Source organism: Oncorhynchus mykiss, chromosome 7 (assembly GCF_057628025.1).
Source record: "Oncorhynchus mykiss isolate SJ-2025 chromosome 7, ASM5762802v1, whole genome shotgun sequence".
Classification (NCBI taxonomy): domain Eukaryota; kingdom Metazoa; phylum Chordata; class Actinopteri; order Salmoniformes; family Salmonidae; genus Oncorhynchus; species Oncorhynchus mykiss.
In genome coordinates, this window is record NC_143028.1 from 84,025,001 (window position 1) to 84,047,500 (window position 22,500).

The 22,500-nt window shown below is 47.8% G+C and overlaps 1 protein-coding gene across 2 annotated transcripts in view; it reads left to right on the forward strand.

Moving 5' to 3' along the window:
• LOC110529064 (lysine-specific demethylase phf2) overlaps positions 1-22,500 on the forward strand; it is a 157,655-nt gene that overhangs the window by 54,665 nt on the left and 80,490 nt on the right. For both annotated transcript variants that reach the window (XM_090242159.1, XM_090242160.1), the window contains exons 6-9: positions 16,908-17,094; positions 17,389-17,551; positions 22,164-22,251; positions 22,413-22,500. The exon at positions 22,413-22,500 is cut by the window's right edge and continues 19 nt beyond it. In XM_090242159.1, the coding sequence (XP_090098285.1) occupies positions 16,908-17,094; positions 17,389-17,551; positions 22,164-22,251; positions 22,413-22,500 (526 nt within the window). The remainder of the gene's footprint in view (positions 1-16,907; positions 17,095-17,388; positions 17,552-22,163; positions 22,252-22,412) is intronic.

Genomic DNA, 22,500 nt, shown 5'->3' on the forward strand with positions numbered 1-22,500 from the left:
TAGCTAACTGTCTGTCTATCCCAGTAGCTAACTGTCTGTCTGTCTGTCCCAGTAGCTAACTGTCTGTCTGTCTGTCTGTCTGTCTGTCTGTCTGTCTCTGTCTGTCTGTCTGTCTGTCTGTCTGTCTGTCTGTCCCAGTAGCTAACTGTCTGTCTGTCCTAGTAGCTAACTATCTGTCTGTCTGTCCCAGTAGCTAACTGTCTGTCTGTCTGTCTGTCCCAGAAGCTAACGGTCTGTCTGTCTGTCTGTCTGTCCCAGAAGCTAACGGTCTGTCTGTCTGTCTGTCTGTCCCAGTAGCCAACTGTCTATTTGTCTGTCCCAGTAGCTAACTATCTGTCTGTCCCAGTAACTAACTGTCTGTCTGTCTATCCCAGTAGCTAACTATCTGTCTGTCTGTCCCAGTAGCTAACTGTCTGTCTGTCTGTCTGTCCCAGTAGCTAACTGTCTGTCTATCCCAGTAGCTAACTGTCTGTCTGTCTGTCTGTCCCAGTAGCTAACTGTCTGTCTGTCCCAGTAGCTAACTGTCTGTCTGTCTGTCTGTCTGTCTGTCTGTCCCAGTAGCTAACTATCTGTCTGTCTGTCCCAGTAGCTAACTGTCTGTCTGTCTGTCTGTCCCAGTAGCTAACTGTCTGTCTATCCCAGTAGCTAACTGTCTGTCTGTCTGTCCCAGTAGCTAACTGTCTGTCTGTCTGTCTGTCTGTCCCAGTAGCTAACTGTCTGTCTGTCCAGGTAGCTAACTGTCTGTCTGTCCTAGTAGCTAACTGTCTGTCTGTCTGTCCCAGTAGCTAACTGTCTGTCTGTCTGTCTGTCTGTCTGTCTGTCTGTCCCAGTAGCTGTCTGTCTGTCCCAGTAGCTGTCTGTCTGTCTGTCTGTCTGTCTGTCTGTCCCAGTAGCTAACTGTCTGTCTGTCTGTCTGTCTGTCTGTCTGTCCCAGTAGCTAACTGTCTGTCTATCCCAGTAGCTAACTGTCTGTCTGTCTGTCCCAGTAGCTAACTGTCTGTCTGTCTGTCTGTCTGTCTGTCTGTCCCAGTAGCTAACTGTCTGTCTGTCCAGGTAGCTAACTGTCTGTCTGTCCTAGTAGCTAACTGTCTGTCTGTCTGTCCCAGTAGCTAACTGTCTGTCTGTCTGTCTGTCTGTCTGTCTGTCTGTCTGTCCCAGAAGCTAACGGTCTGTCTGTCTGTCTGTCCCAGAAGCTAACGGTCTGTCTGTCTGTCCCAGTAGCTAACTGTCTGTCTGTTTGTCTGTCCCAGTAGCTAACTGTCTGTCTATCCCAGTAGCTAACTGTCTGTCTGTCTGTCTGTCTGTCTGTCTGTCCCAGTAGCTAACTGTCTGTCTATCCCAGTAGCTAACTGTCTGTCTGTCTGTCTGTCCCAGTAGCTAACTGTCTGTCTGTCTGTCTGTCTGTCCCAGTAGCTAACTGTCTGTCTATCCCAGTAGCTAACTGTCTGTCTGTCTGTCCCAGTAGCTAACTGTCTGTCTGTCTGTCTGTCTGTCTGTCTGTCTCTGTCTGTCTTTCTGTCTGTCCCAGTAGCTAACTGTCTGTCTGTCCAGGTAGCTAACTGTCTGTCTGTCCTAGTAGCTAACTATCTGTCTGTCTGTCCCAGTAGCTAACTGTCTGTCTGTCTGTCTGTCTGTCTGTCTGTCTGTCTGTCTGTCCCAGAAGCTAACGGTCTGTCTGTCTGTCTGTCTGTCCCAGAAGCTAACGGTCTGTCTGTCTGTCTGTCCCAGTAGCCAACTGTCTATTTGTCTGTCCCAGTAGCTAACTATCTGTCTGTCCCAGTAACTAACTGTCTGTCTGTCTATCCCAGTAGCTAACTATCTGTCTGTCTGTCCCAGTAGCTAACTGTCTGTCTGTCTGTCTGTCTGTCCCAGTAGCTAACTGTCTGTCTATCCCAGTAGCTAACTGTCTGTCTATCTGTCCCAGTAGCTAACTGTCTGTCTGTCCCAGTAGCTAACTGTCTGTCTGTCTGTCTGTCTGTCTGTCTGTCCCAGTAGCTAACTATCTGTCTGTCTGTCCCAGTAGCTAACTGTCTGTCTGTCTGTCTGTCCCAGTAGCTAACTGTCTGTCTATCCCAGTAGCTAACTGTCTGTCTGTCTGTCCCAGTAGCTAACTGTCTGTCTGTCTGTCTGTCTGTCTGTCTGTCTGTCTGTCCCAGTAGCTAACTGTCTGTCTGTCCAGGTAGCTAACTGTCTGTCTGTCCTAGTAGCTAACTGTCTGTCTGTCTGTCCCAGTAGCTAACTGTCTGTCTGTCTGTCTGTCTGTCTGTCTGTCTGTCCCAGAAGCTAACGGTCTGTCTGTCTGTCTGTCCCAGAAGCTAACGGTCTGTCTGTCTGTCTGTCCCAGTAGCTAACTGTCTGTCTGTTTGTCTGTCCCAGTAGCTAACTGTCTGTCTATCCCAGTAGCTAACTGTCTGTCTGTCTGTCTGTCTGTCTGTCTGTCCCAGAAGCTAACGGTCTGTCTGTCTGTCTGTCCCAGTAGCTAACTGTCTGTCTGTTTGTCTGTCCCAGTAGCTAACTGTCTGTCTATCCCAGAAGCTAACGGTCTGTCTGTCTGTCTGTCCCAGTAGCCAACTGTCTATTTGTCTGTCCCAGTAGCTAACTATCTGTCTGTCCCAGTAACTAACTGTCTGTCTGTCTATCCCAGTAGCTAACTATCTGTCTGTCTGTCCCAGTAGCTAACTGTCTGTCTGTCTGTCTGTCCCAGTAGCTAACTGTCTGTCTATCCCAGTAGCTAACTGTCTGTCTGTCTGTCCCAGTAGCTAACTGTCTGTCTGTCTGTCCCAGTAGCTAACTGTCTGTCTGTCTGTCTGTCTGTCTGTCTGTCTGTCTGTCTGTCTGTCTGTCCCAGTAGCTAACTATCTGTCTGTCTGTCCCAGTAGCTAACTGTCTGTCTGTCTGTCCCAGTAGCTAACTGTCTGTCTATCCCAGTAGCTAACTGTCTGTCTGTCTGTCCCAGTAGCTAACTGTCTGTCTGTCTGTCTGTTTGTCTGTCCCAGTAGCTAACTGTCTGTCTGTCCAGGTAGCTAACTGTCTGTCTGTCCTAGTAGCTAACTGTCTGTCTGTCCCAGTAGCTAACTGTCTGTCTGTCTGTCTGTCTGTCTGTCTGTCTGTCTGTCTGTCCCAGAAGCTAACGGTCTGTCTGTCTGTCTGTCCCAGTAGCTAACTGTCTGTCTGTTTGTCTGTCCCAGTAGCTAACTGTCTGTCTATCCCAGTAGCTAACTGTCTGTCTGTATGTCTGTCTGTCTGTCTGTCTGTCTGTCCCAGTAGCTAACTGTCTGTCTATCCCAGTAGCTAACTGTCTGTCTGTCTGTCTGTCTGTCCCAGTAGCTAACTATCTGTCTGTCTGTCCCAGTAGCTAACTGTCTGTCTGTCTGTCTGTCCCAGTAGCTAACTGTCTGTCTATCCCAGTAGCTAACTGTCTGTCTGTCTGTCCCAGTAGCTAACTGTCTGTCTGTCTGTCTGTCTGTCTGTCTGTCTGTCTCTGTCTGTCTGTCTGTCTGTCCCAGTAGCTAACTGTCTGTCTGTCCAGGTAGCTAACTGTCTGTCTGTCCCAGTAGCTAACTGTCTGTCTGTCTGTCTGTCTGTCCCAGAAGCTAACGATCTGTCTGTCTGTCTGTCTGTCCCAGAAGCTAACGGTCTGTCTGTCTGTATGTCTGTCCCAGAAGCTAACGGTCTGTCTGTCTGTCTGTCCCAGTAGCCAACTGTCTATTTGTCTGTCCCAGTAGCTAACTATCTGTCTGTCCCAGTAACTAACTGTCTGTCTATCCCAGTAGCTAACTATCTGTCTGTCTGTCCCAGTAGCTAACTGTCTGTCTGTCTGTCTGTCCCAGTAGCTAACTGTCTGTCTATCCCAGTAGCTAACTGTCTGTATGTCTGTCCCAGTAGCTAACTGTCTGTCTGTCTGTCTGTCCCAGTAGCTAACTGTCTGTCTGTCTGTCTGTCTGTCTGTCTGTCTGTCTGTCTGTCTGTCTGTCTGTCTGTCCCAGTAGCTAACTATCTGTCTGTCTGTCCCAGTAGCTAACTGTCTGTCTGTCTGTCTGTCCCAGTAGCTAACTGTCTGTCTATCCCAGTAGCTAACTGTCTGTCTGTCTGTCCCAGTAGCTAACTGTCTGTCTGTCTGTCTGTCTGTCCCAGTAGCTAACTGTCTGTCTGTCCAGGTAGCTAACTGTCTGTCTGTCCCAGTAGCTAACTGTCTGTCTGTCTGTCTGTCTGTCTGTCTGTCTCTGTCTGTCTTTCTGTCTGTCCCAGTAGCTAACTGTCTGTCTGTCCAGGTAGCTAACTGTCTGTCTGTCCTAGTAGCTAACTATCTGTCTGTCTGTCCCAGTAGCTAACTGTCTGTCTGTCTGTCTGTCTGTCTGTCTGTCTGTCTGTCTGTCCCAGAAGCTAACGGTCTGTCTGTCTGTCTGTCTGTCCCAGAAGCTAACGGTCTGTCTGTCTGTCTGTCCCAGTAGCCAACTGTCTATTTGTCTGTCCCAGTAGCTAACTATCTGTCTGTCCCAGTAACTAACTGTCTGTCTGTCTATCCCAGTAGCTAACTATCTGTCTGTCTGTCCCAGTAGCTAACTGTCTGTCTGTCTGTCTGTCTGTCCCAGTAGCTAACTGTCTGTCTATCCCAGTAGCTAACTGTCTGTCTATCTGTCCCAGTAGCTAACTGTCTGTCTGTCCCAGTAGCTAACTGTCTGTCTGTCTGTCTGTCTGTCTGTCTGTCCCAGTAGCTAACTATCTGTCTGTCTGTCCCAGTAGCTAACTGTCTGTCTGTCTGTCTGTCCCAGTAGCTAACTGTCTGTCTATCCCAGTAGCTAACTGTCTGTCTGTCTGTCCCAGTAGCTAACTGTCTGTCTGTCTGTCTGTCTGTCTGTCTGTCTGTCTGTCTGTCCCAGTAGCTAACTGTCTGTCTGTCCAGGTAGCTAACTGTCTGTCTGTCCTAGTAGCTAACTGTCTGTCTGTCTGTCCCAGTAGCTAACTGTCTGTCTGTCTGTCTGTCTGTCTGTCTGTCTGTCCCAGAAGCTAACGGTCTGTCTGTCTGTCTGTCCCAGAAGCTAACGGTCTGTCTGTCTGTCTGTCCCAGTAGCTAACTGTCTGTCTGTTTGTCTGTCCCAGTAGCTAACTGTCTGTCTATCCCAGTAGCTAACTGTCTGTCTGTCTGTCTGTCTGTCTGTCTGTCCCAGAAGCTAACGGTCTGTCTGTCTGTCTGTCCCAGTAGCTAACTGTCTGTCTGTTTGTCTGTCCCAGTAGCTAACTGTCTGTCTATCCCAGAAGCTAACGGTCTGTCTGTCTGTCTGTCCCAGTAGCCAACTGTCTATTTGTCTGTCCCAGTAGCTAACTATCTGTCTGTCCCAGTAACTAACTGTCTGTCTGTCTATCCCAGTAGCTAACTATCTGTCTGTCTGTCCCAGTAGCTAACTGTCTGTCTGTCTGTCTGTCCCAGTAGCTAACTGTCTGTCTATCCCAGTAGCTAACTGTCTGTCTGTCTGTCCCAGTAGCTAACTGTCTGTCTGTCTGTCCCAGTAGCTAACTGTCTGTCTGTCTGTCTGTCTGTCTGTCTGTCTGTCTGTCTGTCTGTCTGTCCCAGTAGCTAACTATCTGTCTGTCTGTCCCAGTAGCTAACTGTCTGTCTGTCTGTCCCAGTAGCTAACTGTCTGTCTATCCCAGTAGCTAACTGTCTGTCTGTCTGTCCCAGTAGCTAACTGTCTGTCTGTCTGTCTGTTTGTCTGTCCCAGTAGCTAACTGTCTGTCTGTCCAGGTAGCTAACTGTCTGTCTGTCCTAGTAGCTAACTGTCTGTCTGTCCCAGTAGCTAACTGTCTGTCTGTCTGTCTGTCTGTCTGTCTGTCTGTCTGTCTGTCCCAGAAGCTAACGGTCTGTCTGTCTGTCTGTCCCAGTAGCTAACTGTCTGTCTGTTTGTCTGTCCCAGTAGCTAACTGTCTGTCTATCCCAGTAGCTAACTGTCTGTCTGTATGTCTGTCTGTCTGTCTGTCTGTCTGTCCCAGTAGCTAACTGTCTGTCTATCCCAGTAGCTAACTGTCTGTCTGTCTGTCTGTCTGTCCCAGTAGCTAACTATCTGTCTGTCTGTCCCAGTAGCTAACTGTCTGTCTGTCTGTCTGTCCCAGTAGCTAACTGTCTGTCTATCCCAGTAGCTAACTGTCTGTCTGTCTGTCCCAGTAGCTAACTGTCTGTCTGTCTGTCTGTCTGTCTGTCTGTCTGTCTCTGTCTGTCTGTCTGTCTGTCCCAGTAGCTAACTGTCTGTCTGTCCAGGTAGCTAACTGTCTGTCTGTCCCAGTAGCTAACTGTCTGTCTGTCTGTCTGTCTGTCCCAGAAGCTAACGATCTGTCTGTCTGTCTGTCTGTCCCAGAAGCTAACGGTCTGTCTGTCTGTATGTCTGTCCCAGAAGCTAACGGTCTGTCTGTCTGTCTGTCCCAGTAGCCAACTGTCTATTTGTCTGTCCCAGTAGCTAACTATCTGTCTGTCCCAGTAACTAACTGTCTGTCTATCCCAGTAGCTAACTATCTGTCTGTCTGTCCCAGTAGCTAACTGTCTGTCTGTCTGTCTGTCCCAGTAGCTAACTGTCTGTCTATCCCAGTAGCTAACTGTCTGTATGTCTGTCCCAGTAGCTAACTGTCTGTCTGTCTGTCTGTCCCAGTAGCTAACTGTCTGTCTGTCTGTCTGTCTGTCTGTCTGTCTGTCTGTCTGTCTGTCTGTCTGTCTGTCCCAGTAGCTAACTATCTGTCTGTCTGTCCCAGTAGCTAACTGTCTGTCTGTCTGTCTGTCCCAGTAGCTAACTGTCTGTCTATCCCAGTAGCTAACTGTCTGTCTGTCTGTCCCAGTAGCTAACTGTCTGTCTGTCTGTCTGTCTGTCCCAGTAGCTAACTGTCTGTCTGTCCAGGTAGCTAACTGTCTGTCTGTCCTAGTAGCTAACTGTCTGTCTGTCCCAGTAGCTAACTGTCTGTCTGTCTGTCTGTCCCAGAAGCTAACGGTCTGTCTGTCTGTCTGTCCCAGAAGCTAACGGTTTGTCTGTCTGTCTGTCCCAGTAGCCAACTGTCTATTTGTCTGTCCCAGTAGCTAACTATCTGTCTGTCCCAGTAGCTAACCGTCTGTCTGTCTATCCCAGTAGCTAGCTGTCTGTCTGTCTGTCTGTCCCTGTACCTAGCTGTCTGTCTGTCTTTCCCAGTACCTAGCTGTCTGTCTGTCCCAGTACCTAGCTGTCTGTCTGTCTGTCCCAGTAGCTAACTGTCTGTCTGTCCCAGAAGCTAACTGTCTGTCTGTCTGTCCCAGTAGCTAACTGTCTGTCTATCCCAGTAGCTAACTGTCTGTCTGTCCCAGTAGCTAACTGTCTGTATGTCTGTCCCAGTAGCTAACTGTCTGTATGTCTGTCCCAGTAGCTAACTGTCTGTCTGTCCAAGTAGCTAACTGTCTGTCTGTCTAACCCAGTATCTAACTGTCTGTCTGTCCAAGTAGCTAACTGTCTGTCTGTCTATCCCAGTAGCTAACTGTCTGTCTGTCTGTCTGTCTGTCTGTCCCAGTAGCTAACTATCTGTCTGTCTGTCCCAGTAGCTAATTGTCTGTCTGTCTGTCTGTCCCAGTAGCTAACTGTCTGTCTGTCCCAGTAGCTAACTGTCTGTCTGTCCCAGTAGCTAACTGTCTGTCTGTCCCAGTAGCTAACTGTCTGTCTGTCCCAGTAGCTAACTGTCTGTCTGTCTGTCCCAGTAGCTAACTGTCTGTCTGTCTGTCCCAGTAGCTAACTGTCTGTCTGTCCCAGTAGCTAACTGTCTGTCTATCCCAGTAGCTAACTGTCTGTCTATCCCAGTAGCTAACTGTCTGTCTGTCCCAGTAGCTAACTGTCTGTATGTCTATCCCAGTAGCTAACCGTCTGTCTGTCTATCCCAGTAGCTAGCTGTCTGTCTGTCTGTCCCTGTACCTAGCTGTCTGTCTGTCTGTCCCAGTACCTAGCTGTCTGTCTGTCTATCCCAGTAGCTAACTGTCTGTCTGTCTGTCCCAGTAGCTACCTGTCTGTCTGTCCCAGAAGCTAACTGTCTGTCTGTCTGTACCAGTTACTAACTGTCTGTCCCAGTAGCTAACTGTCTTTCTATCCCAGTAGGTAACTGTCTGTCTGTCCCAGTAGCTAACTGTCTGTATGTCTGTCCCAGTAGCTAACTGTCTGTCTGTCTATCCCAGTAGCTAACTGTCTGTCTGTCTGTCCCAGTAGCTAACTGTCTGTCTGTCCAAGTAGCTAACTGTCTGTCTGTCTATCCCAGTATCTAACTGTCTGTCTGTCCAAGTAGCTAACTGTCTGTCTGTCTATCCCAGTAGCTAACTGTCTGTCTGTCTGTCTGTCTATCCCAGTAGCTAACTGTCTGTCTGTCTGTCTGTCTGTCCCAGTAGCTAACTATCTGTCTGTCTGTCCCAGTAGCTAATTGTCTGTCTGTCTGTCTGTCTGTCCCAGTAGCTAACTGTCTGTCTGTCCCAGTAGCTAACTGTCTGTCTGTCCCAGTAGCTAACTGTCTGTCTGTCCCAGTAGCTAACTGTCTGTCTGTCCCAGTAGCTAACTGTCTGTCTGTCTGTCCCAGTAGCTAACTGTCTGTCTGTCTGTCCCAGTAGCTAACTGTCTGTCTGTCCCAGTAGCTAACTGTCTGTCTATCCCAGTAGCTAACTGTCTGTCTATCCCAGTAGCTAACTGTCTGTCTGTCCCAGTAGCTAACTGTCTGTATGTCTATCCCAGTAGCTAACCGTCTGTCTGTCTATCCCAGTAGCTAGCTGTCTGTCTGTCTGTCCCAGTACCTAGCTGTCTGTCTGTCTATCCCAGTAGCTAACTGTCTGTCTGTCTGTCCCAGTAGCTACCTGTCTGTCTGTCCCAGAAGCTAACTGTCTGTCTGTCTGTACCAGTTACTAACTGTCTGTCTGTCCCAGTAGCTAACTGTCTTTCTATCCCAGTAGCTAACTGTCTGTCTGTCCCAGTAGCTAACTGTCTGTATGTCTGTCCCAGTAGCTAACTGTCTGTCTGTCTGTCCCAGTAGCCAACTGTCTATTTGTCTGTCCCAGTAGCTAACTATCTGTCTGTCCCAGTAGCTAACCGTCTGTCTGTCTATCCCAGTAGCTAGCTGTCTGTCTGTCTGTCTGTCCCTGTACCTAGCTGTCTGTCTGTCTGTCCCAGTACCTAGCTGTCTGTCTGTCCCAGTACCTAGCTGTCTGTCTGTCTGTCCCAGTAGCTAACTGTCTGTCTGTCCCAGAAGCTAACTGTCTGTCTGTCTGTCCCAGTAGCTAACTGTCTGTCTATCCCAGTAGCTAACTGTCTGTCTGTCCCAGTAGCTAACTGTCTGTATGTCTGTCCCAGTAGCTAACTGTCTGTATGTCTGTCCCAGTAGCTAACTGTCTGTCTGTCTATCCCAGTATCTAACTGTCTGTCTGTCCAAGTAGCTAACTGTCTGTCTGTCTATCCCAGTAGCTAACTGTCTGTCTGTCTGTCTGTCTGTCTGTCCCAGTAGCTAACTATCTGTCTGTCTGTCCCAGTAGCTAATTGTCTGTCTGTCTGTCTGTCCCAGTAGCTAACTGTCTGTCTGTCCCAGTAGCTAACTGTCTGTCTGTCCCAGTAGCTAACTGTCTGTCTGTCCCAGTAGCTAACTGTCTGTCTGTCCCAGTAGCTAACTGTCTGTCTGTCTGTCCCAGTAGCTAACTGTCTGTCTGTCTGTCCCAGTAGCTAACTGTCTGTCTGTCCCAGTAGCTAACTGTCTGTCTATCCCAGTAGCTAACTGTCTGTCTATCCCAGTAGCTAACTGTCTGTCTGTCCCAGTAGCTAACTGTCTGTATGTCTATCCCAGTAGCTAACCGTCTGTCTGTCTATCCCAGTAGCTAGCTGTCTGTCTGTCTGTCCCTGTACCTAGCTGTCTGTCTGTCTGTCCCAGTACCTAGCTGTCTGTCTGTCTATCCCAGTAGCTAACTGTCTGTCTGTCTGTCCCAGTAGCTACCTGTCTGTCTGTCCCAGAAGCTAACTGTCTGTCTGTCTGTACCAGTTACTAACTGTCTGTCCCAGTAGCTAACTGTCTTTCTATCCCAGTAGGTAACTGTCTGTCTGTCCCAGTAGCTAACTGTCTGTATGTCTGTCCCAGTAGCTAACTGTCTGTCTGTCTATCCCAGTAGCTAACTGTCTGTCTGTCTGTCCCAGTAGCTAACTGTCTGTCTGTCCAAGTAGCTAACTGTCTGTCTGTCTATCCCAGTATCTAACTGTCTGTCTGTCCAAGTAGCTAACTGTCTGTCAGTCTATCCCAGTAGCTAACTGTCTGTCTGTCTGTCTGTCTGTCCCAGTAGCTAACTATCTGTCTGTCTGTCCCAGTAGCTAATTGTCTGTCTGTCTGTCTGTCTGTCCCAGTAGCTAACTGTCTGTCTGTCCCAGTAGCTAACTGTCTGTCTGTCCCAGTAGCTAACTGTCTGTCTGTCCCAGTAGCTAACTGTCTGTCTGTCCCAGTAGCTAACTGTCTGTCTGTCTGTCCCAGTAGCTAACTGTCTGTCTGTCTGTCTGTCCCAGTAGCTAACTGTCTGTCTGTCCCAGTAGCTAACTGTCTGTCTATCCCAGTACCTAACTGTCTGTCTATCCCAGTAGCTAACTGTCTGTCTGTCCCAGTAGCTAACTGTCTGTATGTCTATCCCAGTAGCTAACCGTCTGTCTGTCTATCCCAGTAGCTAGCTGTCTGTCTGTCTGTCCCAGTACCTAGCTGTCTGTCTGTCTATCCCAGTAGCTAACTGTCTGTCTGTCTGTCCCAGTAGCTACCTGTCTGTCTGTCCCAGAAGCTAACTGTCTGTCTGTCTGTACCAGTTACTAACTGTTTGTCTGTCCCAGTAGCTAACTGTCTTTCTATCCCAGTAGCTAACTGTCTGTCTGTCCCAGTAGCTAACTGTCTGTATGTCTGTCCCAGTAGCTAACTGTCTGTCTGTCTATCCCAGTAGCTAACTGTCTGTCTGTCTGTCCCAGTATCTAACTGTCTGTCTGTCCAAGTAGCTAACTGTCTGTCTGTCTGTCCCAGTAGCTAACTGTCTGTCTGTCTGTCCCAGAAGCTAACTGTCTGTCTGTCTGTCTGTCCCAGTAGCTAACTGTCTGTCTATCCCAGTAGCTAACTGTCTGTCTGTCTGTCCCAGTAGCTAACTGTCTGTCTGTCTGTCTGTCTGTCTGTCTGTCTGTCTGTCTGTCTGTCTCTGTCTGTCTGTCTGTCTGTCCCAGTAGCTAACTGTCTGTCTGTCCAGGTAGCTAACTGTCTGTCTGTCCTAGTAGCTAACTATCTGTCTGTCTGTCCCAGTAGCTAACTGTCTGTCTGTCTGTCTGTCTGTCCCAGAAGCTAACGGTCTGTCTGTCTGTCTGTCTGTCTGTCCCAGAAGCTAACGGTCTGTCTGTCTGTCTGTCTGTCCCAGTAGCCAACTGTCTATTTGTCTGTCCCAGTAGCTAACTATCTGTCTGTCCCAGTAACTAACTGTCTGTCTGTCTATCCCAGTAGCTAACTATCTGTCTGTCTGTCCCAGTAGCTAACTGTCTGTCTGTCTGTCTGTCCCAGTAGCTAACTGTCTGTCTATCCCAGTAGCTAACTGTCTGTCTGTCTGTCCCAGTAGCTAACTGTCTGTCTGTCCCAGTAGCTAACTGTCTGTCTGTCTGTCTGTCTGTCTGTCTGTCCCAGTAGCTAACTATCTGTCTGTCTGTCCCAGTAGCTAACTGTCTGTCTGTCTGTCTGTCCCAGTAGCTAACTGTCTGTCTATCCCAGTAGCTAACTGTCTGTCTGTCTGTCCCAGTAGCTAACTGTCTGTCTGTCTGTCTGTCCCAGTAGCTAACTGTCTGTCTGTCCAGGTAGCTAACTGTCTGTCTGTCCTAGTAGCTAACTGTCTGTCTGTCTGTCCCAGTAGCTAACTGTATGTCTGTCTGTCTGTCTGTCCCAGTAGCTGTCTGTCTGTCTGTCTGTCTGTCCCAGTAGCTAACTGTCTGTCTGTCTGTCTGTCTGTCTGTCTGTCTGTCTGTCTGTCTGTCCCAGTAGCTAACTGTCTGTCTATCCCAGTAGCTAACTGTCTGTCTGTCTGTCCCAGTAGCTAACTGTCTGTCTGTCTGTCTGTCTGTCTGTCTGTCCCAGTAGCTAACTGTCTGTCTGTCCAGGTAGCTAACTGTCTGTCTGTCCTAGTAGCTAACTGTCTGTCTGTCTGTCCCAGTAGCTAACTGTCTGTCTGTCTGTCTGTCTGTCTGTCTGTCTGTCTGTCCCAGAAGCTAACGGTCTGTCTGTCTGTCTGTCCCAGAAGCTAACGGTCTGTCTGTCTGTCTGTCCCAGTAGCTAACTGTCTGTCTGTTTGTCTGTCCCAGTAGCTAACTGTCTGTCTATCCCAGTAGCTAACTGTCTGTCTGTCTGTCTGTCTGTCTGTCCCAGTAGCTAACTGTCTGTCTGTCTGTCTGTCCCAGTAGCTAACTGTCTGTCTATCCCAGTAGCTAACTGTCTGTCTGTCTGTCCCAGTAGCTAACTGTCTGTCTGTCTGTCTGTCTGTCTGTCTCTGTCTGTCTTTCTGTCTGTCCCAGTAGCTAACTGTCTGTCTGTCCAGGTAGCTAACTGTCTGTCTGTCCTAGTAGCTAACTATCTGTCTGTCTGTCCCAGTAGCTAACTGTCTGTCTGTCTGTCTGTCTGTCTGTCTGTCTGTCTGTCTGTCTGTCTGTCTGTCCCAGAAGCTAACGGTCTGTCTGTCTGTCTGTCTGTCCCAGAAGCTAACGGTCTGTCTGTCTGTCTGTCCCAGTAGCCAACTGTCTATTTGTCTGTCCCAGTAGCTAACTATCTGTCTGTCCCAGTAACTAACTGTCTGTCTGTCTATCCCAGTAGCTAACTATCTGTCTGTCTGTCCCAGTAGCTAACTGTCTGTCTGTCTGTCTGTCTGTCCCAGTAGCTAACTGTCTGTCTATCCCAGTAGCTAACTGTCTGTCTATCTGTCCCAGTAGCTAACTGTCTGTCTGTCCCAGTAGCTAACTGTCTGTCTGTCTGTCTGTCTGTCTGTCTGTCTGTCTGTCTGTCTGTCCCAGTAGCTAACTATCTGTCTGTCTGTCCCAGTAGCTAACTGTCTGTCTGTCTGTCTGTCCCAGTAGCTAACTGTCTGTCTATCCCAGTAGCTAACTGTCTGTCTGTCTGTCCCAGTAGCTAACTGTCTGTCTGTCTGTCTGTCTGTCTGTCTGTCCCAGTAGCTAACTGTCTGTCTGTCCAGGTAGCTAACTGTCTGTCTGTCCTAGTAGCTAACTGTCTGTCTGTCTGTCCCAGTAGCTAACTGTCTGTCTGTCTGTCTGTCTGTCTGTCTGTCTGTCCCAGAAGCTAACGGTCTGTCTGTCTGTCTGTCCCAGAAGCTAACGGTCTGTCTGTCTGTCTGTCCCAGTAGCTAACTGTCTGTCTGTTTGTCTGTCCCAGTAGCTAACTGTCTGTCTATCCCAGTAGCTAACTGTCTGTCTGTCTGTCTGTCTGTCTGTCTGTCCCAGAAGCTAACGGTCTGTCTGTCTGTCTGTCCCAGTAGCTAACTGTCTGTCTGTTTGTCTGTCCCAGTAGCTAACTGTCTGTCTATCCCAGAAGCTAACGGTCTGTCTGTCTGTCTGTCCCAGTAGCCAACTGTCTATTTGTCTGTCCCAGTAGCTAACTATCTGTCTGTCTGTCCCAGTAGCTAACTGTCTGTATGTCTGTCTGTCCCAGTAGCTAACTGTCTGTCTATCCCAGTAGCTAACTGTCTGTCTGTCTGTCCCAGTAGCTAACTGTCTGTCTGTCTGTCCCAGTAGCTAACTGTCTGTCTGTCTGTCTGTCTGTCTGTCTGTCTGTCTGTCTGTCCCAGTAGCTAACTATCTGTCTGTCTGTCCCAGTAGCTAACTGTCTGTCTGTCTGTCTGTCCCAGTAGCTAACTGTCTGTCTATCCCAGTAGCTAACTGTCTGTCTGTCTGTCCCAGTAGCTAACTGTCTGTCTGTCTGTCTGTTTGTCTGTCCCAGTAGCTAACTGTCTGTCTGTCCAGGTAGCTAACTGTCTGTCTGTCCTAGTAGCTAACTGTCTGTCTGTCTGTCCCAGTAGCTAACTGTCTGTCTGTCTGTCTGTCTGTCTGTCTGTCTGTCCCAGAAGCTAACGGTCTGTCTGTCTGTCTGTCCCAGAAGCTAACGGTCTGTCTGTCTGTCTGTCCCAGTAGCTAACTGTCTGTCTGTTTGTCTGTCCCAGTAGCTAACTGTCTGTCTATCCCAGTAGCTAACTGTCTGTCTGTCTGTCTGTCCCAGTAGCTAACTGTCTGTCTATCCCAGTAGCTAACTGTCTGTCTGTCTGTCTGTCCCAGTAGCTAACTATCTGTCTGTCTGTCCCAGTAGCTAACTGTCTGTCTGTCTGTCTGTCCCAGTAGCTAACTGTCTGTCTATCCCAGTAGCTAACTGTCTGTCTGTCTGTCCCAGTAGCTAACTGTCTGTCTGTCTGTCTGTCTGTCTGTCTGTCTGTCTGTCTGTCTCTGTCTGTCTGTCTGTCTGTCCCAGTAGCTAACTGTCTGTCTGTCCAGGTAGCTAACTGTCTGTCTGTCCCAGTAGCTAACTGTCTGTCTGTCTGTCTGTCTGTCCCAGAAGCTAACGATCTGTCTGTCTGTCTGTCTGTCCCAGAAGCTAACGGTCTGTCTGTCTGTCTGTCTGTCCCAGAAGCTAACGGTCTGTCTGTCTGTCTGTCCCAGTAGCCAACTGTCTATTTGTCTGTCCCAGTAGCTAACTATCTGTCTGTCCCAGTAACTAACTGTCTGTCTATCCCAGTAGCTAACTATCTGTCTGTCTGTCCCAGTAGCTAACTGTCTGTCTGTCTGTCTGTCCCAGTAGCTAACTGTCTGTCTATCCCAGTAGCTAACTGTCTGTATGTCTGTCCCAGTAGCTAACTGTCTGTCTGTCTGTCTGTCCCAGTAGCTAACTGTCTGTCTGTCTGTCTGTCTGTCTGTCTGTCTGTCCCAGTAGCTAACTATCTGTCTGTCTGTCCCAGTAGCTAACTGTCTGTCTGTCTGTCTGTCCCAGTAGCTAACTGTCTGTCTATCCCAGTAGCTAACTGTCTGTCTGTCTGTCCCAGTAGCTAACTGTCTGTCTGTCTGTCTGTCTGTCCCAGTAGCTAACTGTCTGTCTGTCCAGGTAGCTAACTGTCTGTCTGTCCTAGTAGCTAACTGTCTGTCTGTCCCAGTAGCTAACTGTCTGTCTGTCTGTCTGTCTGTCTGTCCCAGAAGCTAACGGTCTGTCTGTCTGTCTGTCCCAGTAGCCAACTGTCTATTTGTCTGTCCCAGTAGCTAACTATCTGTCTGTCCCAGTAGCTAACCGTCTGTCTGTCTATCCCAGTAGCTAGCTGTCTGTCTGTCTGTCTGTCTGTCCCTGTACCTAGCTGTCTGTCTGTCTGTCCCAGTACCTAGCTGTCTGTCTGTCCCAGTACCTAGCTGTCTGTCTGTCTATCCCAGTAGCTAACTGTCTGTCTGTCCCAGTAGCTAACTGTCTGTCTGTCCCAGAAGCTAACTGTCTGTCTGTCTGTCCCAGTAGCTAACTGTCTGTCTATCCCAGTAGCTAACTGTCTGTCTGTCCCAGTACCTAACTGTCTGTCTGTCTATCCCAGTAGCTAACTGTCTGTCTGTCTGTCCCAGTAGCTACCTGTCTGTCTGTCCCAGAAGCTAACTGTCTGTCTGTCTGTACCAGTTACTAACTGTCTGTCTGTCCCAGTAGCTAACTGTCTTTCTATCCCAGTAGCTAACTGTCTGTCTGTCCCAGTAGCTAACTGTCTGTATGTCTGTCCCAGTAGCTAACTGTCTGTCTGTCTATCCCAGTAGCTAACTGTCTGTCTGTCTGTCCCAGTATCTAACTGTCTGTCTGTCCAAGTAGCTAACTGTCTGTCTGTCTGTCCCAGTAGCTAACTGTCTGTCTGTCTGTCCCAGAAGCTAACTGTCTGTCTGTCTATCCCAGTAGCTAACTGTATGTCTGTCCCAGTAGCTAACTGTCTGTCTGTCCCAGTAGCTAGCTAGCTGTCTGTCTGTCCCAGTACCTAGCTGTATGTCTGTCTATCCCAGTAGCTGTCTGTCTGTCTGTCCCAGTAGCTAACTGTCTGTCTGTCTGTCTGTCCCAGTAGCTAACTGTCTGTCTGTCTGTCTGTCCCAGAAGCTAACTGTCTGTCTGTCTGTCTGTCCCAGTAGCTAACTGTCTGTCTGTCTGTCTGTCCCAGTAGCTAACTGTCTGTATGTCTGTCCCAGTAGCTGTCTGTCTGTCCCACTAGCTAACTGTCTGTCTGTCTGTCCCAGTAGCTAACTGTCTGTCTGTCTGTCCCATGAGCTAACTCTCTGTCTGTCCCAGTAGCTAACTGTCTGTATGTCTGTCCCAGTAGCTAACTGTCTCTCTGTCTGTCCCAGTAGCTAACTGTCTGTCTATCCCAGTAGCTAACTGTCTGTCTGTCTGTCTGTCTGTCCCAGTAGCTAACTGTCTGTTTGTCTGTCCCAGTAGCTAACTGTCTGTTTGTCTGTCCCAGTAGCTAACTGTCTGTCTGTCCCAGTAGCTAACTGTCTGTATGTCTGTCCCAGTAGCTAACTGTCTGTCCCAGTAGCTAACTGTCTGTATGTCTGTATGTCTGTCTGTCTGTCTGTCCCAGTAGCTAACTGTCTGTATGTCTGTCCCAGTAGCTAACTGTCTGTCTGTCCCAGTAGCTAACTGTCTGTCTGTCGCAGTAGCTAACTGTCTGTGATTATATTGTAGTCTTTGGAATGGACAGTATAGTGGAGAGCCCTCATATCTTTAGATATAATATTATGTTTCTAACATCACATGACATGGTTGTTTGGCTCTCTCTCTCACACCTCTCTCAGGATGGACAGTATAGTGGAGAGCCCTCATATCTATTGATATTATGTTTCTAACATGACATGGTTGTTTGGCTCTCTCTCTCACACCTCTCTCAGGATGGACAGTATAGTGGAGAGCCCTCAGATTGTGCGGAGGTTGTCGTGGGTAGAGAACTACTGGCCAGACGATGCTCTCCTGGGGAAACCTAAAGTCACTAAGTACTGTCTGATCGGTGTTAAAGACAGCTACACTGACTTCCACATCGAGTGTGGAGGGGCCTCCGTATGGTACCACGTACTCAAGGTATGACACGGTTAATCACCTTATTTATCCAGGTAGGTTGATCAAGAAAACATGTCTGTACAGCCAGTATGCAATGTGCAGTACGATGAACAAGGAGGAGTCCTTAGGCACGGTTATAATGATGAACTAAAACTCCTTATTCCCTATATAGTACACTACGTTAGACCAGGGCCCTATTCCCTCTATAGTGCACTACTTTAGACCAGGGCCTCTGTAGCATGAGTCTATAACTAACCATAAACAATCAAAACAATGATAAACATGTCCTGATGTTGTTGTTGTTGTTGTTTCCAGGGAGAGAAGATCTTCTTCCTGATCAAGCCCACGTCAGCCAACCTATCGCTGTACGAGCGCTGGAGGTCCTCAGCCAATCACACTGAGATGTTCTTCGCTGACCAGGTGGACAAGTGTTACAAGTGTACTCTGAAGCAGGGACAGACCCTATTCATACCATCAGGTTAGTGCACTCTGAAGCAGGGACAGACCCTATTCATACCATCAGGTTAGTGCACTCTGAAGTAGGGACAGACCCTATTCATACCATCAGGTTAGTGCACTCTGAAGCAGGGACAGACCCTATTCATACCATCAGGTTAGTGCACTCTGAAGCAGGGACAGACCCTATTCATACCATCAGGTTAGTGCACTCTGAAGCAGGGACAGACCCTATTCATACCATCAGGTTAGTGCACTCTGAAGCAGGGACAGACCCTATTCATACCATCAGGTTAGTGCACTCTGAAGCAGGGACAGACCCTATTCATACCATCAGGTTAGTGCACTCTGAAGCAGGGACAGACCCTATTCATACCATCAGGTTAGTGCACTCTGAAGCAGGGACAGACCCTATTCATACCATCAGGTTAGTGCACTCTGAAGCAGGGACAGACCCTATTCATACCATCAGGTTAGTGCACTCTGAAGCAGGGACAGACCCTATTCATACCATCAGGTTAGTGCACTCTGAAGCAGGGACAGACCCTATTCATACCATCAGGTTAGTGCACTCTGAAGTAGGGACAGACCCTATTCATACCATCAGGTTAGTGCACTCTGAAGTAGTGTTCATACCATCAGGTTAGTGCACTTTTGAAGTAGGGACAGACCCTATTCATACCATCAGGTTAGTGCACTCTGAAGTAGGGACAGACCCTATTCATACCATCAGGTTAGTGCACTCTGAAGTAGGGACAGACCCTATTCATACCATCAGGTTAGTGCACTCTGAAGCAGGGACAGACCCTATTCATACCATCAGGTTAGTGCACTCTGAAGCAGGGACAGACCCTATTCATACCATCAGGTTAGTGCACTCTGAAGTAGTGTTCATACCATCAGGTTAGTAGTGCACTCTGAAGTAGGGACAGACCCTGTGTATATAATGTGTTTGTGTGTTTATTTTTTATCCGTTATTTTACCAGGTAAGTTGACCGAGAACATGTTCTCATTTACAGCAACGACCTGGGGAATAGTTACAGGGGAGAGGAGGGGGATGAATGAAAGGAGGGGGATGAATGAGAGGAGGGGGATGAATGAGAGGAGGGGTATGAATGAGAGGAGGGGGATGAATGAGAGGAGGGGGATGAATGAGGGGAGAGGAGGGGGATGAATGAGGGGAGAGGAGAGGGATGGATGAGGGGAGAGGAGGGGGATGAATGAGGGGAGAGGAGGGGGATGAATGAGGGGAGAGGGGGGGGATGAATGAGGGGAGAGGGGGGATGAATGAGGGGAGAGGAGGGGGATGAATGAGGGGAGAGGAGGGGGATGAATGAGGGGAGAGGAGGGGGATGGATGAGGGGAGAGGAGGGGAATGGATGAGAGGAGGGGGATGAATTAGAGGAGAGGAGGGGGATGGATGAGAGGAGGGGGATGGATGAGAGGAGAGGAGGGGGATGGATGAGGGGAGAGGAGGGGGGATGGATGAGGGGAGGGGGATGAATGAGGGGAGAGGAGGGGGATGGATGAGGGGAGAGGAGAGGGATGAATGAGGGGAGAGAAGAGGGATGAATGAGGGGAGAGGAGGGGGATGAATGAGGGGAGAGGAGGGGGATGAATGACGGGAGAGGAGGAGGATGGATGAGGGGAGAGGAGGGGATGAATGAGGGGAGAGGAGGAGGATGGATGAGGGGAGAGGAGGGGGATGAATGAGGGGAGAGGAGGAGGATGGATGAGGGGAGAGGAGGGGGATGAATGAGGGGAGAGGAGGAGGATGGATGAGGGGAGAGGAGGGGGATGGATGAGGGGAGAGGAGAGGGATGAATGAGGGGAGAGAAGAGGGATGAATGAGGGGAGAGGAGGGGGATGAATGAGGGGAGAGGAGGAGGATGGATGAGGGGAGAGGAGGGGGATGAATGAGGGGAGAGGAGGAGGATGGATGAGGGGAGAGGAGGGGGATGAATGATGGGAGAGGAGGAGGATGGATGAGGGGAGAGGAGGAGGTTGGATGAGGGGAGAGGAGGAGGATGGATGAGGGGAGAGGAGGGGGATGAATGATGGGAGAGGAGGAGGATGGATGAGGGGAGAGGAGGAGGTTGGATGAGGGGAGAGGAGGAGGATGGATGAGGGTAGAGGAGGGGGATGAATGAGCCAATTGTAAACTGTATGTAATGTGTTGGTGTGTATGTAATGTGTGTATGTAATGTGTTGGTGTGTATGTAATGTGTGTATGTAATGTGTTGGTGTGTATGTAATGTGTATATGTAATGTGTTGGTATGTATATAATGTGTATGTAATGTGTTGGTGTGTATGTAATGTGTTGGTATGGTATGGTTGGTATGTACAGTGCCTTGCGAAAGTATTCGGCCCCCTTGAACTTTGTGACCTTTTGCCACATTTCAGGCTTCAAACATAAAGATATAAAACTGTATTTTTTTGTGAAGAATCAACAACAAGTGGGACACAATCATGAAGTGGAATGACATTTATTGGATATTTCAAACGTTTTTAACAAATCAAAAACTGAAAAATTGGGCGTGCAAAATTATTCAGCCCCCTTAAGTTAATACTTTGTAGCGCCACCTTTTGCTGCGATTACAGCTGTAAGCCGCTTGGGGTATGTCTCTATCAGTTTTGCACATTGAGAGACTGAAATTTTTTCCCATTCCTCCTTGCAAAACATTTCGAGCTCAGTGAGGTTGGATGGAGAGCATTTGTGAACAGCAGTTTTCAGTTCTTTCCACAGATTCTCGATTGGATTCAGGTCTGGACTTTGACTTGGCCATTCTAACACCTGGATATGTTTATTTTTGAACCATTTCATTGTAGATTTTGCTTTATGTTTTGGATCATTGTCTTGTTGGAAGACATATCTCCGTCCCAGTCTCAGGTCTTTTGCAGACTCCATCAGGTTTTCTTCCAGAATGGTCCTGTATTTGGCTCCATCCATCTTCCCATCAATTTTAACCATCTTCCCTGTCCCTGCTGAAGAAAAGCAGGCCCAAACCATGATGCTGCCACCACCATGTTTGACAGTGGGGATGGTGTGTTCAGCTGTGTTGCTTTTACGCCAAACATAACGTTTTGCATTGTTGCCAAAAAGTTCAATTTTGGTTTCATCTGACCAGAGCACCTTCTTCCACATGTTTGGTGTGTCTCCCAGGTGGCTTGTGGCAAACTTTAAACAACACTTTTTATGGATATCTTTAAGAAATGGCTTTCTTCTTGCCACTCTTCCATAAAGGCCAGATTTGTGCAATATACGACTGATTGTTGTCCTATGGACAGAGTCTCCCACCTCAGCTGTAGATCTCTGCAGTTCATCCAGAGTGATCATGGGCCTCTTGGCTGCATCTCTGATCAGTCTTCTCCTTGTATGAGCTGAAAGTTTAGAGGGACGGCCAGGTCTTGGTAGATTTGCAGTGGTCTGATACTCCTTCCATTTCAATATTATCGCTTGCACAGTGCTCCTTGGGATGTTTAAAGCTTGGGAAATCTTTTTGTATCCAAATTCGGCTTTAAACTTCTTCACAACAGTATCTCGGACCTGCCTGGTGTGTTCCTTGTTCTTCATGATGCTCTCTGTGCTTTTAACGGACCTCTAAGACTATCACAGTGCAGGTGCATTTATATGGAGACTTGATTACACACAGGTGGATTGTATTTATCATCATTAGTCATTTAGGTCAACATTGGATCATTCAGAGATCCTCACTGAACTTCTGGAGAGAGTTTGCTGCACTGAAAGTAAAGGGGCTGAACAATTTTGCACGCCCAATTTTTCAGTTTTTGCTTTGTTAAAAAAGTTTGAAATATCCAATAAATGTCGTTCCACTTCATGATTGTGTCCCACTTGTTGTTGATTCTTCACAAAAAAATACAGTTTTATATCTTTATGTTTGAACCCTGAAATGTGGCAAAAGGTTGCAAAGTTCAAGGGGGCCGAATACTTTCGCAAGGCACTGTATATAATGTGTTGGTGTGTATATAATGTGTTGGTGTGTATATAATGTGTGTATATAATGTGTTGGTGTGTATATAATGTTTTGGTGTGTATATAATGTGTGTATATAATGTGTTGGTGTGTATATAATGTGTATATAATGTATATATAATGTGTGTATGTAATGTGTTGGTGTGTATATAATGTTTTGGTGTGTATATAATGTGTGTATATAATGTGTTGGTGTGTATATAATGTGTATATAATGTATATATAATGTGTGTATATAATGTGTTGGTGTGTATATAATGTGTGTATGTAATGTGTTGGTATGTATATAATGTGTGTATGTAATGTGTTGGTGTGTATATAATGTGTGTATGTAATGTGTTGGTGTGTATGTAATGTGTTGGTGTGTATGTAATGTGTGTATGTAATATGTTGGTGTGTATATAATGTGTGTATGTAATATGTTGGTGTGTATATAATGTGTGTATGTAATATGTTGGTGTGTATATAATGTGTGTATGTAATGTGTTGGTATGTATATAATGTGTGTATGTAATATGTTGGTGTGTATATAATGTGTGTATGTAATATGTTGGTGTGTATATAATGTGTGTATGTAATGTGTTGGTATGTATATAATGTGTATGTAATGTGTATGTAATGTGTGTTCTCTGTTTCCAGGTTGGATCAATGCAGTTCTGACTCCAGTGGACACACTGGCCTTTTCCGGACACTTTGTCCACAACCTGAGTGTTGAGATGCAGATGAGGTGAGAACATCACTAGTTTCAATGAGGAGGTGGAGACTCCACTTTAACGGACAAGACACAACCTTCAGCTGTGAGGTCACAACGTTTATCTCCCAGGTAAAAGCACATAGTTTATCTGAAGTTATTTTCCTTCTCTTTGTGTCGTCTTCTCCCCCTCCCAGAGCGTACGAGGTGGAGAAGCGTCTCAAGGTGAACTGTCTGACTCCGTTCCCCAACTTTGAGACTGCCTGCTGGTACGTGGGCCGACAC